General features: G+C 57.5%; 1 protein-coding gene across 1 annotated transcript; it reads left to right on the top strand.

Moving 5' to 3' along the window:
• Positions 1 to 676: 676 nt before the first annotated feature.
• Positions 677 to 13027, top strand: GOLGA7B (golgin A7 family member B). The gene is made up of 5 exons (XM_045291381.1): positions 677 to 756; positions 7809 to 7934; positions 11484 to 11636; positions 11715 to 11816; positions 12911 to 13027. Exons 1-5 carry the CDS (start codon positions 745 to 747, stop codon positions 13025 to 13027), a joined length of 510 nt encoding a protein of 169 aa, XP_045147316.1. The 5' UTR covers positions 677 to 744.
• Positions 13028 to 15838: the final 2811 nt, after the last annotated feature.

The following is a 15838-nucleotide window of genomic DNA, read 5'->3' as shown; positions in this document are numbered from 1 at the left end:
TCTGTGTGTGGCTGGGAGGGGGTGAAATTGCACAGAGCGGAATGAGGAAGAAGGAAGAATTACAGAAGAGGAAGCCCAGGACTGGGAGGGGGGGAGGTGTAAGAAGTAAAGAGATAGCGTCTGGGGGCCTGTGATGAGAGGTCGTGGGGGTTGCGAGGGGCGGCCGCCGCTCGGATTTGAACGTTTTATTCCAGAACCGCCCAGCCTCTCTCTCTGAGCCAAGGTAGCGCAGCGCTGGCTGCCGGTGCTCTCGTTAGGGAGCAGGGCGGCTGGGAGAGGCGGGGCTTCCCCGTGGGGCGGGGCCTCTGGGCGGGGCGGGACCTCAGCCTGGGGCCCTGGGCGGGCGGGCGGGGCTCCTGTGGAGCGGGCTCGGAGTCTGGGGGCCCCGGCTTCCCCCTCTCCGCCCGCGGAGGCGCCTGGCCCCTCCTCCACCCCTCCGCCCCCGCTGCACCCCGATCGCGCTGCCGCAGCTGTCAAAGGGACTCTGGCCGTTGCCTGCAGGAGCAGCAGCCTCGGGCGCGGCCTCGCCTCGCCGCCGGCTCCCGTGTCAGCACCGCGGACAGCACCGCGCCCCTCAGCAGGACCCCGCCGCTTGGCGAGCACCCGGCCCCCCCGCGGCGCCCGCATCAGCACCACGGACAGAGCCAGGCCCCGCCCGTGCGGCCGCCAGCCCACCCGCTCCCCCGAGTCAGCACCGCGGACAGTCCGCCTCGGCCGGCAGGCTGCAGGCTGAAGGCGCGGAACATGGCCACCGAGGTAGGGGCAGCACCAGCCCCGCAGGCTCCGCTGACTGCTGCGGGAACACATCCCCGCTAGGAGCAGGCTGGGCGGGAAAGGAAGGCGGGGGTGGGGCGGGTGGGGTTCCCTGGGCTGGAAGCTGAAGGGTGGGGCGCCTGGTGGCAGGGGCTCCTGGTGAGGGCGGCTCTGAATTGAGGCATGTCAGCTTCCCCCATCCCCCACCTGAGCCCCAAGAGCTGCCTGCACCACTTGTTGGCACCAAAGCCAGGTGGCTCCAGGGCTCGACGCTGGGCGACGCTGGGCTTCCCCTTTCTCAGGGCCTGCAAGTCCCAACCGCTTCCTCAAAGGTTTGCGGACGTGTGTGTATGTGTGTGTAAGGAGCGGGAAGGTGGGCCAGCCACTGCTGCGATGCGGTGCAGCTCTTCTGGAACCAAAGGCATGGCTCACTGATGAGAGAGACCGGCCTAGTCTAAGCCTGCCTTTCTGACTGGGCAGGAAGAGACAAAGACATCTTCAGGCTGGGAACAGAGCCGCTGGTTGTGACGGGCTTGCCTGCACTGACCACTGCACACCCCTCTCTTGCTTTCCCACCCGGTTTGGATCCCCTGCCCTAAGGTGTCCACATTTCCCCTCCCCACCCACTGGGAGGCTCTTCCTTCTTGACGTTGAACCCAGGAACCCTCTAGCTGAGGGCAGAGTTACCCACTCACCTGCTAGGAGGGTCCTCGCTCACACCCCCTCCTTGTGTGGTGAGGCTGGTGGGGATTCATTATACCTCATTGCGTGAGTGGTAAAACCAGCCTACGATGAAGGGGAGGGCCTCTAGGTAGCAGAGCTGAAAAGGGCTTTTAATTTCTGGCGTGGAGCCCATGGCACTGGGGAGGTCTCCCCTGTGTGGATGTGTGTCTCCTTTGTGGCTGTCCCCCATGTCCTGCCCAATGGGAAGGGACGCAGGAGGCAAGCAGGGGTTGCTGCTGAATGATTCTATGTAGTGCCTCTGGGCGGCCCGGTGAGCAGTGTGACATCAGTACCAGTGTTGTTGACATTCTGCTCTTGTAGCCACTGCAGAACAAGGTGTAGTTGCTCAGCACTGCTTGGCTCCTTGAAAAAAGGCCCAGGTTAGCAAGAAGGAAAGATCACCCCGCAGGCCCTGTGAGGGCGAGGACTCTCTGAAGACTCGGGAAGCCTGGCGTTCAGGGTAGAGGAATGCAAAGTGCCCAGAGCGTGCCAAATCGACTGAGACAGGTTGAAAGAACAAGGGGGAGAAACGGCCAAGGAGCTGGTCCCCTTCCAGAGGAGGCTGCCAGACTGCAGCAGGAGCTGCTGGCATTGGGCTGCAAGGAGAAACTCGGGCCACAGAGGCATGGCTGGGCCAGCAGTGTGGGCAGAGCAGGCAGCTCCTTCTGTGGTGTGATCTGACCTGGTGGGCGGCCAGAGGCCCACCTGGCCCAGTATCTCTCCCTCCACTGGGCGACACTGGCCCACAGATTCCGACCACCAGGCTCACGTGGCGGCCAGTGCGTTGTCTCCAGGAGGCTGTTGCAAGGCAGCCTGGCTCTCCCCTGGGAGAGGCGCTGCTCACAGGGCCTCTGCGGATGCAGCACTTTCCTACCTACCGAGCGCTATCAGACATGCGATCGCATCCTGGCAGCCCTGTGAAGTGGGCGGGGATGGTGTTGTTATTATCCCTCATTAAAAGATGACGTGATGGAGACTCGAAGCTTTGTGGATTCCTCAGAAGAGCCGAGGCAGGCATCATGATCCCATTTTACAGATGGTACAACTAGAGCCCTGAGATTTAATGACAACAAGATGGCTGGCGAGAGTCAGGGCCAGGGCTGGAACTGGAGTCTACTGCTTCCCTCACCAGTGATTTTTTTTGGGGGGGGGGTAACGGCACCCAGGGGTAGTTAATTCAACTAGCCACATGTGTTGCCTAATAGAGAGGAAGGCGCTAGGCCCCTAGACATGGATATTCACGATGGGGAACGGATGCAAAGGGCAGGAGCACAGGGGAATCTGCTCCCCTGATTGGTCCTGTTGGGTCAGCTTTGGGCAGAGGTTCAGAGGCGGCATACCCAGGAGGGGTGGGTACTGAGGCCAAGCATGACCAGTTTTGGAATTGGCCTTGGGTGGACTTTGATGGCCGCTGCCAAGGCCCAGGACAGTGCATTATCTGGGCTGTGAGTCATTCTACCCAGGCTGTTTTTACAATGAGGACTGGGTTCAATTACCAGGAAAAACCTGTTGGGGGAAGCACAGGCTCCCTGTAAACTCCTGTGGCTGTTCTTTGAGAATTCTGAATGGGAAGTCTTGAGCTCCAGGAGAGGAAGGTGTGCTGAGGGGAAGGAAGTGGAGGTGGGGTGGGGCGGGGAGAGAATAAAGGAGAACATCCTTGGGTGGAAGGTCCAGATAGCAGGTCCTTTCTGCTCCCTAACGTCTGCTTCGGAGTCAGCATTAGAAGCGAGTGTGTGTGTGTGACAAGCTCAGAGGAGGGACACAGCTCTCTAAGTGATACACTGACCTCATTTGGCAGACTACGATGAGCGAGTCCATTTCCTGAGCAGCAAATCTCTCCGAATGTGTGTCATGGGGAGCAGAGGCCTCCCCAGGAAACAGCCCAGATGGCCAAGGATGACTGGGAAGAGCCCAGTTGGGAGGGGCTCTCCCTCCGAGTGGTGATTTCCAACTGCACCCAGGCAGCTCGGTCCCAACAAACACGTGGTGGCTTGACCTTGGGCATGGGTTGAATGCCTGCAGGCAGTGGATTGGACTTGACTGCTGGTTGAGGCTGGAAGGGAGCCCAAGTCCAGCTTTCATCCTTTGGTCGGCTCTGGTTGCCTGTGATTGACTTCCCTCTTCGTTCCCTCTTGCCTCAGCTGGTTGGGGGTGGGGATAGGGATTGGGGGGCACATGGGCTAGTCAAGAAAATCTAGTTCTTGAGCCTCAAAAGCCTCCTCTGGAAGAACCGAACCCCAACCCCCAACCCAACGCTTTGGAGTCAATTCCGATTCCTAACTCCCTACAGGACAAAGCAGAGCCCCTCATGGAATTAGATGGTTTTAACTAGGGGGAAGATGTGGCCCAGATGGGACTTCCCATTGGCCTTGGGCCTCTTGGACTTGGAATGCTTATCTGCATGAAATTCAATGCTTTCTCCTCCCCATCTCCACCAGGTTGATTCTTTAGGTGTTCGGGTTCACATGTCTGACAGGTAATTCACAACTTCCAGGCAGCCTAACACTCGCCTCCCCTGTCACACTACACTTTGAAAATGAGTGCCATCAGTTCTCACCATTGATTTCCTGTCTTCCTCCTGGACTACCTCCTGGTCCTGTGCTTAGCAGGCAAGAAGCCAGTGGAGGGTGATGGGAGAGGGAGAGGGTCACCTGGGTCCTGGGGTCAATTCAGAAACTCCCGGGAGCTCAGGGAGCTGGTGCCTCCAAGAAAGGTGTGTGCCTGTTCTGGGAACTTGCAGGTCATCTTGCAGCATCACGAGTCTCTGTGGAACAGGGCACCAGCTTCCTGGATGTTGACTCGTGGGCAGGTGCCTGGGGTCCTGGCTGGGACTCTGGCCCAAGGCACCTGCTGAGGGATTCCTCACTTGGAGAGGACAGTGCTAGGGTGGAATCTTCCACAAATGTGCTGCTTCTTGGGGTGGTGCTTATACATTGGAAAACATGGGTCTGAAGCATTCAAGAATCAGGACATTTTGCATTAAGAAAATCCTGGATTTCTAGCTTGGCTTGAAAACCCATAATAAGTGCGGGTGACCTGGGGTCCCATTCACATGTAGCATGGTCAGTGGCTTTTTTAAAGGCAGGGCACATGTGCATTCATTCGCTGCAGCCTCCACCCGGCCCACTTACTGTGGAGCACCTGTCAATATTTGCTTTCCTTGTCCCTGCTAAGGCCTCTGCAATGTTACCACTAGGAGGGGCTTTCAAGATTACCTAGTTCCACCTTATTTTCCAGTGGAAGTGGAGGCCGGAGAAGGGAAGAGTTAGATCAGGTGGCTGGGACTAACACCCACATCTCTTACTCCCAAGTGTCGTACCAGGACTTGTTGGTACTTCCTGTCTGTGTCAGGAGCAGTCAGCCTTGCCTTAAATCCTGCTCTTCACCACCTACGGATGGATCTGGGACACCAGGGTTCTGGCACACGAAACACCTGATACTGTTTTCTAGCAGCTTCTCAAGACCCCCCATCCATGCCTAGGAGGGGCGATGGTCCCCTGGTACGGAGAGTCAGGACAGTGCTCTAAGGCTCAGGACATGGCTGAGGCTGGAAGGGTGTCGACCCCTCCCAAATTGGCTCCTCTCAAACACACGGATAAAAAAAAAAACCAAGAGGAAAAGGTCCTGTATGATTTAAGGATAACCTGTCGCTATTGAGTTAATTCCAGCTCGACGCAACCCTGTAAGACAGAAGAGAACAGCCCCACGGGGTTTCCAAGGCTGCAAACCAGGGGTTCTCCACCTTCCTCATGCCGAGACGTTTGAATACAGTTCCTCATGTTGTGGTGACCCCAACCATAAAAGTATTTTTGTTGCTACTTCATAACATTCATTTTGCTACTGTTATGAATCAGGCAACCCCTGTGAAAGGGTCATTCAACCCCCAAAGGGGTTGTGACCCACAGGTTGAGAACCGCTGCCATAAATCTTTATGGAAGCCGACTGCCGTCTTTTTCTCTCATGGAGCAGGGGGTTTGAACCCTCGACCCTTCGTTTCCGCATCCAAATACTTGACCACTGCCCCACCAAGGCTCATGCCTTAATGACAGTCACACTCCACCCAGTAAAGTCACTGACAGTGGTCGAGGGTGCCCAGGCAAGGGCATCGTAGAGCTTCACCATCCTCAACATGTGGTCTCCCGTTTCCAGAGAGGGGACAGACTTTTATGGGTTGAGGCTACAAGACATTGATCCTCTCCCCTCACTCCCATTGCAAGGGCTGCTGGGACTTAATCTAGCTGTGTGCCTGGGGCAAGAGTGTAAACAGCCAGGGAATCGTGAGGCACATGCCTGTTGAGGCACACACACATGTTCGCATGTGAGCATGTGTGTGCAGGCAGAGACAAAGGCTGTTGGAGGGAAAGGGGATGAGTTTGTATCAGAATGACAGGGGCACCGTTCTCTCTCTCTCTCTCTCTGCCACCACTCTGCTTCTTTTAGATCCAGTCTGAGTTGGAAACAACTTGATGGCAACTAGCAATGAAGATGATCACTCTTTCAGGGAGACCTCCAGCCTAGTCTAGACCATTCCCCATCTACCTCACACAAAGCTCCGGCAGGGTCACTCCAGGGCCAGGGCAGTTCTTCCCCAAGACTGCGTGGTCCTTGAACATTGGTTTCGGAAAGGTGGAGGAAGGCTGCAGCCCTTTCATTTTCTTTTGGTAACAGATGCACAATTTTAGTGATTTATCCTTCAGCTAAGTTCACGTCCTTGAGAGGTACTTAGGACACCCTAAGCATGCTCAATTTAAAAAAACGTATATGTATCTATACGCACCCAAAGATGCCTCATTTTTCACTCTATCATTGCCTTTTTGTCAACGTCAAGAGGACCAAAACCCTGCTTGGAGGAATCAAGAACTATCAAGACTAGACGAGCCCTGTATAGATTGTTTAATCCAATCACGATACTTTGGGATCACGCTGCTTCCACAGAACAAGGCTCACCTGGAGTGGGAGATGCTCATTCTGCACTGCACTGCTCCCCATTCTCTGACCCTCCAGCACCCATCACCGGATCTTTCTACCATGTAGGCAGCCTTTGCTCTCTTTCTGCCCCCTCCCCAGCTTGTAAGCAAGTTCAGAGACTGCTTAAATCCTGCTCCCAGCACCGCCTGCCAGTCCCCCGTGATCTGATCTGCTCTCCCCCAGATGCGATCTTCCAATCCTCTCAGCTAATCTGCAAAACCACTTCCATCTGGCTGAAATCTGCCTCTAGCCATTGGGCGAGTCCTCGGGTGTCATTACTTGGTGCAAGATACTCCCTTTGGGCTGCCTTTCCTCCTTTCCCCGGACCCTGCCTGTCCCCAGCACTGGTGACTCCTGGCCTGCGTCGATGCCTTAGTGCAGGAAGGAAGCATTTCTGGGCAAGGTGCTCCTGCTCTGAAACATTTATCACAGCCTAGTTCATGATGCATTGACTGGCCATTCTCCCTGGAGCTCACCCGACCGTCATCTTTCTCAGTGTCCCCAGAGCCTGGCAACAGCAGGGGACTCAATAAATGACAGAGAGTGACAGGGGCAGATGCATCTTCATTGTGCAGGATGGACCGATGGCTGGCTGCTCACGCTGCCTCTGAGGCTTCTGGTTTGCGGACATCCTTCACCCTGTATGATGCTGGCCTCCAGCGTGGGCAACTGAGGCTGGAGAAGGGTGGGAAAGAAGTCCATTGTCCTGTGAAAGTGTGCCCACTCCCCAGCCCTGGCATCTGTCCGCGTCGGCTCCACAAGGGGGACAGGAATGAGTCCTCATTCTTCTGTTTTGGGCTACATGCCACTCAATCCACAATTGTTTTTTTCCTGGGAGATTTTGGACACTTGTGGTCCCTCTTTTCCTGTGGTCCATGGCTCTCTCTGGCCCGAGCCATCACTCAGCCCGAATCTGGATCTCCCTCCTCCCTTGGTGCTCCTGTTCCATCTGCTTCCCTCCTCTCCCCTCAGGCCTCCCCTAAACACTGTGGAGAGTTCCTCTGGCTCTCCTGACAAGGGGTGAGGAAGGAAGAAGGGATACAGGTAGCTACCAAGAGGGCTCACTCCTTTTGTTAGACCTGGCTTTAAAGTCTACTGATGGTTCCAGAACTTCTCATTTTGGTTCATCTTTGGCCTTTCAGGCATTTTCTAGAGCTTTCCAGGATAGCTCAAGGATGCTTCTCAGAGAATCTACAGCCCTGATTCCTCTGGTCTTCCGGAGCTCATGCTGTGCCCGACCCCAGCCCCGGTGTGGCTGGCACGTTCTCAGTTTAAGCAATGAAAGTCCCGTGTCGGGAAACCTCTCAGCCCCATGCACACGGAGGGGGAAGGTCCCACTCAGCACACGCCTCCTGTCTCCCCAGGTCCACAATCTGCAGGAGCTCCGGCGAAGCGCCTCCCTGGCCACCAAGGTCTTTATCCAGAGAGACTACAGCGAGGGCACCATCTGCCAGTTCCAGACCAAGTTCCCCCCGGAGCTGGACAGCCGGGTAAGAAGACGCCTTCTACACTGGGACACAGGCCGGGCGAGAACGGAGGGGCTTCTCTGAAGGTACCCACCCCCGCCCGATAAACATACTGCAGGATACCTAACTTGCCCCTGCCGTTTCATGTGGAAGAATGAAAAAAATATCCCTAGCACCGTCTTGGTCTCTTTGTAGAAAGAGCTGAAGAAACTTCATTGGTCTTCTAGACAGCCCGCTCCCCCCCAGGCCTGTGGCTGTCGGGTTGATGTGGACTTTTAGTGACCCTGCAGGACAAGGTGGGACTGCCATAGGGGCTTCCAGGGCTGGACGTGCTGGACTGTGATCTGCAAGGCCAGCCGTCTGACACATCAGCTGCTCTACAGGAGAGAGGTGGCTCCCATGAAGGGTTACAGTCTCGGGCACCCACAGGGGCAGTTCTACCCTGTCCCAGAGCGTCCCCGTGAGTCAGAATCAACTAGATGACTGTGTGCTTGTTTATTTTGGGGAGCTTGGCCTTTCCAGAAGTAGAGAGCCACATCTTTTTCCCGGGGAGCAGCTGGTGGGTTCAAACAGCTGGCCTTTCTGTGTGCAGCCAGCGCTTCACCACTGCACCACCAGTTACTATGGAGTGGATTCTGACTCATCTTGGCCCCCGGGGCACTGTAAGACTGCCCCTTTGGGTCAGAGAAGCCAATGGCCTCCTCTTTCTCCCGACGAGCCACTGGTGGGTTCAAACCACTGACCTGGCAGTGAGGAGCACAACTTGGAACCCACGATGCCTGGCCAGGACTCCTTCCAGGCGGGCAGCTCCCTACACTTAGTCCTTGAGCATCACCTGCAGAGCCTGCTTCGTCACATTCAGGCCCGAGTCCTGGTCCAGGCCGCCTCCACTTGGTTGAGAAGGGGTGGTTGGGGATCTAGAAATGGTCTTTTTCCAAAGCAGCAGTTCTCAGCCTTGGCCTCATGTTAGAGTTCTCAGGAAACTGGGGAGGGAGGGGGGGATCATGACATCCGGCTGCACCCAGACCAGTGAGATCCATCTCTGAAACGGTGACCCAGGCAGCAGGAGGAGCTTTAAACCCCTTGGGCGATTCTAGTGTGCAGCCAGCAATGAACGGGGACCTTAGTTTTCACTGTGGGGCCTCCAGGTGATCTGCAGCCAGGGCACCCACAGATCATGCTTGGAGGGTCACAGGCCCTCTCTCTGGGGGCCAAGGTGCTGCTTCCCAGGCTCCCCCCTGCACTCTAGGACCACCCAGGGAGCTTTTGAAGGAGGGACTTTGCAGGGAGTCAGTTTGGGCGGGTCAGGCAGCCGTGGGCTTTGGAGCTCAGGCACTCCCACCCCCACTTGGATCAGAATCTCTTGGGGGCAAGCCTGGGGCATCCGAGGGTGTTAAAAGTTGCTCTGGGGGCTTAGCATGCAGCCAGAATTGGGGACCCCTCGGCTCGCATTGCTGAAACAGTGGCCTGTGGGCTGGCATACTCAGCTTTCACATGGGTGCTTGTTAGAGGTACAGAATCCGGGGCCTCATCCCGGACCACTGGCTCGGAACCCGCATTTTGACAAGATCTTTAGGTAGGAGCCCTGGTGGTGTAGTGATGATGCATTGGCTTGCTGACCACAAGGTCAGCAGTCTGAAACCACCAGCCTGCTCCTGGGGGTAAAGACGAAGCTTTCTCAGAAACCCTTTTTCAGGGGCAGTTCTGCCCAGCCCTAGAGGGCCGCTGAGTCAGTGTGGGCTTGATGGCGGTGAGTTTGTTTGAGTTAGGTTATTTGTGGGTTCGTTGGGCTGAGAAGCCCTGCACTGGGCTATCCCTCTTATCTCGCAGAAGAAACAGGGCCCGAGAGGGGACATGACTTAGAGTCAGCTAGCCACAGTGCCAGGAGAGCCTCTGAGCCCTGACCCTCGGCTTTCGCATCTTAGAGCCCTGGGTCACCACTGAGCGGATAACCTGCCAGGCTACCTGGGCTCACTACCTGAGCAGAGACTATGAGCTCCGAGAAACCCAACCTTGGACAAGTCTCCTCAGCATCCAGCTAGCGTGAATGAACTGGGCACCTACTATGTATTAGCTCCTATGGCTAGAGGATGAACAAACCTGCCCGGGGTGTATTTTCCACTAGTGTGTGTGGAAAAGAGACCAGCAAGTCTGGTTGGGGCTCAGGTGGTGACCAGAACCCTGAGGAAGACCAAGGGGGAGCCAGGCAAGATGGAGAGTTGGGGATGTGGGTGGTAGACAATGCCTGTCAGACAAGTGGGGAACAGAGGGATGGGGTGTCAGGCGGAGCACACAGGCATAAAGGACCAGGGCCCAGCCACACCTGGAGAGGACAGCGTGGCAGAAGTGATGCTGAGCAGGGAGGCAGCAGGTGATAGGCTCAGAGGGGCCACAGGGCAGGGCCATGCATGGCTGTGCAGGCTGTTCGGGGAAGGGCCTCTTGGAGAGAGATGGGAAGACTCAGGAAGCTCTTGGTCAGAGGTGTAACATTTCCTAGGTGCACTCAGGCAGGGACAGGCGGGGGAAAAGGAAGGCCCGAGGAGAGGCCAGAGGGCAGGGTGGCTTGGATGATAGCCTAGCCGCAGGCTCGGTTTCCTCCACTGAGAAATGAAGCTGATAGCAGGGCTGATCAGATGGCTATGAGGGTTAAACCCAATCCTCTCGTATCTCCGATGAAGTTCTAAAGGCCAGGTTGTTACACGGAAACTGGCCTCGTGGGAGAATGACTACATCATCCCTGAGCTGCCAACCGGCCGAGAATCACGGCCCAACCAAACTGACATGTAGCCTTCACCTTCATAGCGAGGCTGACTCTCTCGCCTTACACCCCCATCACTTCACACTGCCAGATGAAGGTCGTTAGTGGGCAAAAATGGGCAGCCGGTTTTTCACTACTGTCATAAATGTGAAATGTTCAGATAACGAGATAGTTGCGATGCAGGGAGCAGGTATAATGTATAAACAGTACCGGGCGCATGAGAAGTGCATAATATATAGTCACTGTTTATGACTGTGGGTGCGAGAAGACAGCTTCTGGCTGTCCAGACACGTGGGGCAGTAGGTGACCTCTTAGTTGGGAGGCAAGTCCCCTCCTAGAGACACACCTGAGGTCCCGATCCCCAGCTTCAGGCCACTGATTCCCTACTGACTGGTACTGAGCTCCTGGCTGCCGTCACGGGGCGCAGGTAAGAGAATCCCCAGATTCTTGTCTGGTCTTCTCAGAAAGCTTGCATGTCTAGGGCATCATGTGAACTTCCTGGCTTTGAGGGGAGGCCAAACCCGTTATTCTAATCCCCACCTTCTAGACAGTGAATCAGAGTCCCGGCATGGTTAAGCCATTAGTCCAAGACCACACAGCTAGTTGCTGGCCATGTCTGGACTGGAATCAGGTCTCCTCTCATCCAGGGCTCCTTCTGTGCCACCTGCATCTTTGGCCTTGTGAGCCCCACGCCCATGGCATCCCTGCCAGCCTGCCAGTGTCCCTGTGGTCCCACCACTGCCTCCTGACTGTCCCCACTGCAGAGAGGCTAAGCTCAGCCCCCCCCCCCCTCCGTCCCTGCCACCTCTTTCCAGATTGAGCGGCAGCTCTTTGAAGAGACGGTGAAGACTCTCAACAGCTTCTACACGGAGGCCGAGAAGATTGGAGGCAGCTCCTACCTCGAGGGCTGCCTGGCCTGTGCCACAGCCTACTTTATCTTCCTCTGCATGGAGACCCACTACGAGAAGGTGCCTGCCCTCCCTGCGCCCCTCCCCTCTGGCTTGCGGCCTGCACGCTCACCTCCCAATGGACCCCTCTCCTTGTAGGTCCTCAAGAAGATTTCCAGCTACATCCAGGAGCAGAACGAGAAGGTCTTCGCCCCCCGAGGTCTCCTGCTCACGGACCCCGTTGAGCGGGGGATGAGGGTCGTATCCTTCCTGGCTGTTGTGGGGGAGGGGGGGGCCCAGAGCAGCCAGCCAGGGGATCTCAGGGGCAGCCTGTCCGGCCGCCCGGCCATGAGGCCATGAGGAGATGGGCACCACTCTGAGGCCACCTCTCAGGGTTGCCCAGGGTCCTGCACAGCAGTGGTCACCCCCACTCTGTCCTCACTGACCCAGGCTGCTGCAAAGTACCAGGGTTTGCACCTGGGCCAGCAATCATGCCAGGGGCTTTGATAGCACGCATCCATTGGGGAGTCTCCTAACTCCGGGACACAGGTGACTCTCAGGTCCTGCAGACGAGGATACTGAGGTTAAGCCGCTGACCCGGGGTCACTTCAGGATGAAGGTCCGAGGCAGGATGTGGGCCCAGGCTCAGTCTTAACCCCGAGGCTGCACTGGCCCAGGTCCACCACTTCCTGTGGCCCTCGTTGCCCTCCACGAGACACTCTCCCGGCTCTGCAGATGAGGAAAATGGGGTAACCCCAGAGACTGCGGGTGGGGGGTGGGTTCTGTAGATATGTCCACTGTACCCAGAAGAGTGCAGGAAGGTGCCCCACCTCACTGAACGGCAACTAGGGGAGACTGGTTAAGAGAGACGTTTCCTGGGAAACCTGGGAGGGAGAAGAAAAAGTGGAAACCCACACGCCCAGAATCCCCCAGGATGACTCCGCCCAGCGCCAGGGCCTGCATTTTACTGGGCCTTTACTATGTGCTGTAAGTCAGAATTGACTAGGGGAGGGGGGCGTGTTAAGGTTTTTCTTTCTTTTTGAGGCACTAGGATTAGCAATTTACATCCTCACAGCCGCCAAGGCCCGCCTCTTACCTCGTTCCCCAGTCATGATCATCCATGACAAGCCACTTGTCTGAGGTTACACGGTGTGTGAGTGGGTCAGGGAGGATTTGAACCCGTGGTTGGAGCTTCGGTCCTGGGTTGCTGAGGGAGGGAGGGGCCGGGTGGGCGGAGTGTCCCGCACCCCAGCCCTAGCCCCAGCTCCGTGGGGTTCCCATCTAGGAAGATGCTGGGGCTCGGCCTCCCGCCCTCCTGTCCAGCAGCCCCGTGGCTCCCTTAACCGCTGCCCTAGATAGAGATCTCCATCTACGAGGACCGGTGCAGCAGTGGCAGCTCCAGCAGCGGCAGCAGCAGCGGCAGCGGCGGTGGCAGCAGTAGCGGCGGCGGAGGCGGGGCGGGGGCCCGGTGACTGGCCGAGAACCCCTGCAGGGAGGTGTACGGCCGGACCGAGGGCCTGTCGGACCTGCGGCGCCTGCGCTACCAGAGCACCCGCTTCTGAGCCCTTCTCTGAGCCTGCCTTGCGCCCCACCTGCCTTCGCAGGGTCGGTCCACTTCTCACGGGCTTGCTCCTGCTAAGGCCGGCCTGGGCCACTCGGAGGGAACCAGGTCTGCCCGGGACAGGCAGGGTGGGGGCAGACCCGGAGAGCCCCTCTCCACTGACAGCACCCCCTCTGTCACCGGCTGCAGCCTGGGCCTAACGCCTTGAGAATCCCGTCCTGCATGACTCCGAGTCCCAGATCCCCAGGCCAGGTGGCTGAGGGGATGGCCCCTCAAGGTTCTGTCCCCAGGTCTGTCTCCCCGTGGCTGCTCTTTCCGATGCTACCCCAGGCCTCTGCCTGCCCGTGACCCCACCTCCCCCCACATCAGAGGCCTGGAGAGACACGAAGGACTGATCTATGGACCTCAGGGTGCACCTGGGGCTGCCCTGTCCTCCATCCAGGGTCTGAGGGTCCTGTGGCCTTGCCGAGAGTCGGCAAGTGCTAGGACTTTGCCGGCCACCAGGCTCTGGTCGTCGGGCACAGACGGGGCTCTGGGAGATTAGATGGGGTTCCGGAGAGAGACTTCATGGAGAGATGAGGCCTCTGGGGCAGGGTGGCCTGAACCCCAAGCTGAGGCATCTTCCTGAGATTAGAACCCGTGTGTGTGTGTGTGTGTGTGTGTGTTTTCACATGGTTGTCAGTTTGAGTCTATCACTGGAGCCCATACGTGTGTGTCACTGTGTCAGTGTGTGTGAACGTGGATACCTGTGTGGGTGGCATGGTCCACGTAGAGGTATGTGTGCACAAATACATGTGTGTCCATGAATACATGTGTGTCTGTACTGGATACTGGGTGGTGTTGCCCTAGGCACTCGGTCTAGGTTCAGCCGCACAATGACATCGTGGCCTCTTCCCATGACGGTCCGGCCTTACCCCTGTAAATAAACACCCCCAGGTACCTCCTGTCCTGAGTCAGCCAGTCTGGTACGCCCCACCCTGGCCTCCCTCCCCCTTCGGTGCTCCCTGTGCCTCACCTCGGGACCCCACTGTGTGTATCCGGAGAAGAGGAGTTGGGGCTTTCTGAGGGCAGAACTAACCTTCCTGGGCCTCTAGGCCCCCCTCCCAAAGTGCATATTCAGCTACCCCCCCCACCCCGGTCCAGGCCCCTAAGGCTGTGTGAGGGGCCAGCAGCCTGCAAGGGAATCAGGGCCTGGAGGAAGGTGGGTCAAAAGAGCTGCCCGCCTCAGCTGGCAGGAGGGGCTATGAATGGACCGGGAGACCTGTCGCTGCAGACCCGGCACCAAGAGGGGCCTGGCTTTCTTCTGTCCTGGGGAGCTGCAGGTGGGAATCAGGCGCTGACCCACAGCGAGCCCCAGGGAGTCCTGAGCCAGAGTCCAGGTCCTCTGACTGAAGGACCTGGCCCTGCCTGCCCTGTCCTCCCCCTGCTATGTATCAGGGCATGTGTCTGACCAGTGCACCCCTTGGACATGGCTGGGCACGGTATGGGATGGGTTTTTATTTTTTCCCAATAAAAGGACTGCCCGGCTGGAGGCTCTGTCCTTTCCCGTCCTGTGGTGAGCAGAGGTGGTTTTCGTGGCCCGGATCACAGCAAGATGCTCAGCTGACCATTCAGCTCACACCCAGGAGGTAGGACTGAGTCCACCATGGTGCTCTTTGACAGGCAGAGGACCTGGCACAGGGGGATAAGATGGCTCTGCCATCCTGGCGCTGACCGTCTGGGCGACAGGCAGATGGCCTCGGTCCTCTTGTCTGGAGGACACAAGGAGGCTTGGGGTGGGGGGCATCGGAACCCTGGAGCCTGAGTGGATTAATCATTGGGCTGCAAACCACAAGGTCAGCAGTTCAAATGCACCACCTTCTCTGTGGAGGAAAGAGGAGGCTATGCCACCATGAGAGTTCACGCCCACCTCAGACACGATGGGCAGTTCCACTCTGGCTCAGGGTCACTGCGGCTGAGAATCAACTCGGTGGCAGTGGGCAGTGGGGGTGTTCACAGCCTCATGCTCCGGCCGCCCCTCACCCACTGATGACTAGGTAGGTGTTCAAACCCAGCAGAGTGTGGCTTGGGAGTTTATAGAAATGATTGAGCACCTACTGTGTGCCGGAGGCTGTGGCAAATCATACGCAAGAGCTGGAAAGGAACTTAACGATCAGCAGAATCCTTTCACCTTATAGAGGTGGAACTTGCCCAGAGAGGGCAAGTGACTTGCTCCAGGTCACACAGTGGGCTCACCGGGGGGCAGGGGCACCTAGATTGGAGGGTGCCTGAAGCTGCAGGGTGGCCCGGGGCACACATTCCGGTCTCTGTTGTTGGAGACGCGCTCCCCAAGCCAGCTCAGCCCGTGGGTGCTCACTGCCCTCCAGGATAGCTACAGGATAGCCTGGACCCCACTGCCTCTGGTCAAAACTGAGACTTGTGTGGCAGCTACAGGGAGGCTGTTTGTGATAGGAACTCCCCCATCTCCAGCCCATCTGCCCTGAGAGGAGGTTCTAGTGCGGGTTCACCTCTGTGCACCTGACTCAGAATGCGGATCCAGCCGAGAGGCATCTGAGCCCCTCCGGTCAACAGTAACAGCTGGCCCTCACACAGCATTGGCTCCGTGGCGCTCCACGGGACCTCTGGTCATCTTCACAGCAGCCCTCTACGGGATCGGCTACTAAGATTCCCATTTTACAGATGGGCGAACTGAGGCTCATGGACACAACTCACCCCAGGCCAC

The sequence above is a fragment of the Echinops telfairi genome, unplaced genomic scaffold (assembly GCF_000313985.2).
Source record: "Echinops telfairi isolate 266 unplaced genomic scaffold, ASM31398v2 ScPeMD7_70;HRSCAF=299, whole genome shotgun sequence".
Taxonomy (NCBI): domain Eukaryota; kingdom Metazoa; phylum Chordata; class Mammalia; order Afrosoricida; family Tenrecidae; genus Echinops; species Echinops telfairi.
This window is presented reverse-complemented; position numbering and strand designations above follow the sequence as displayed.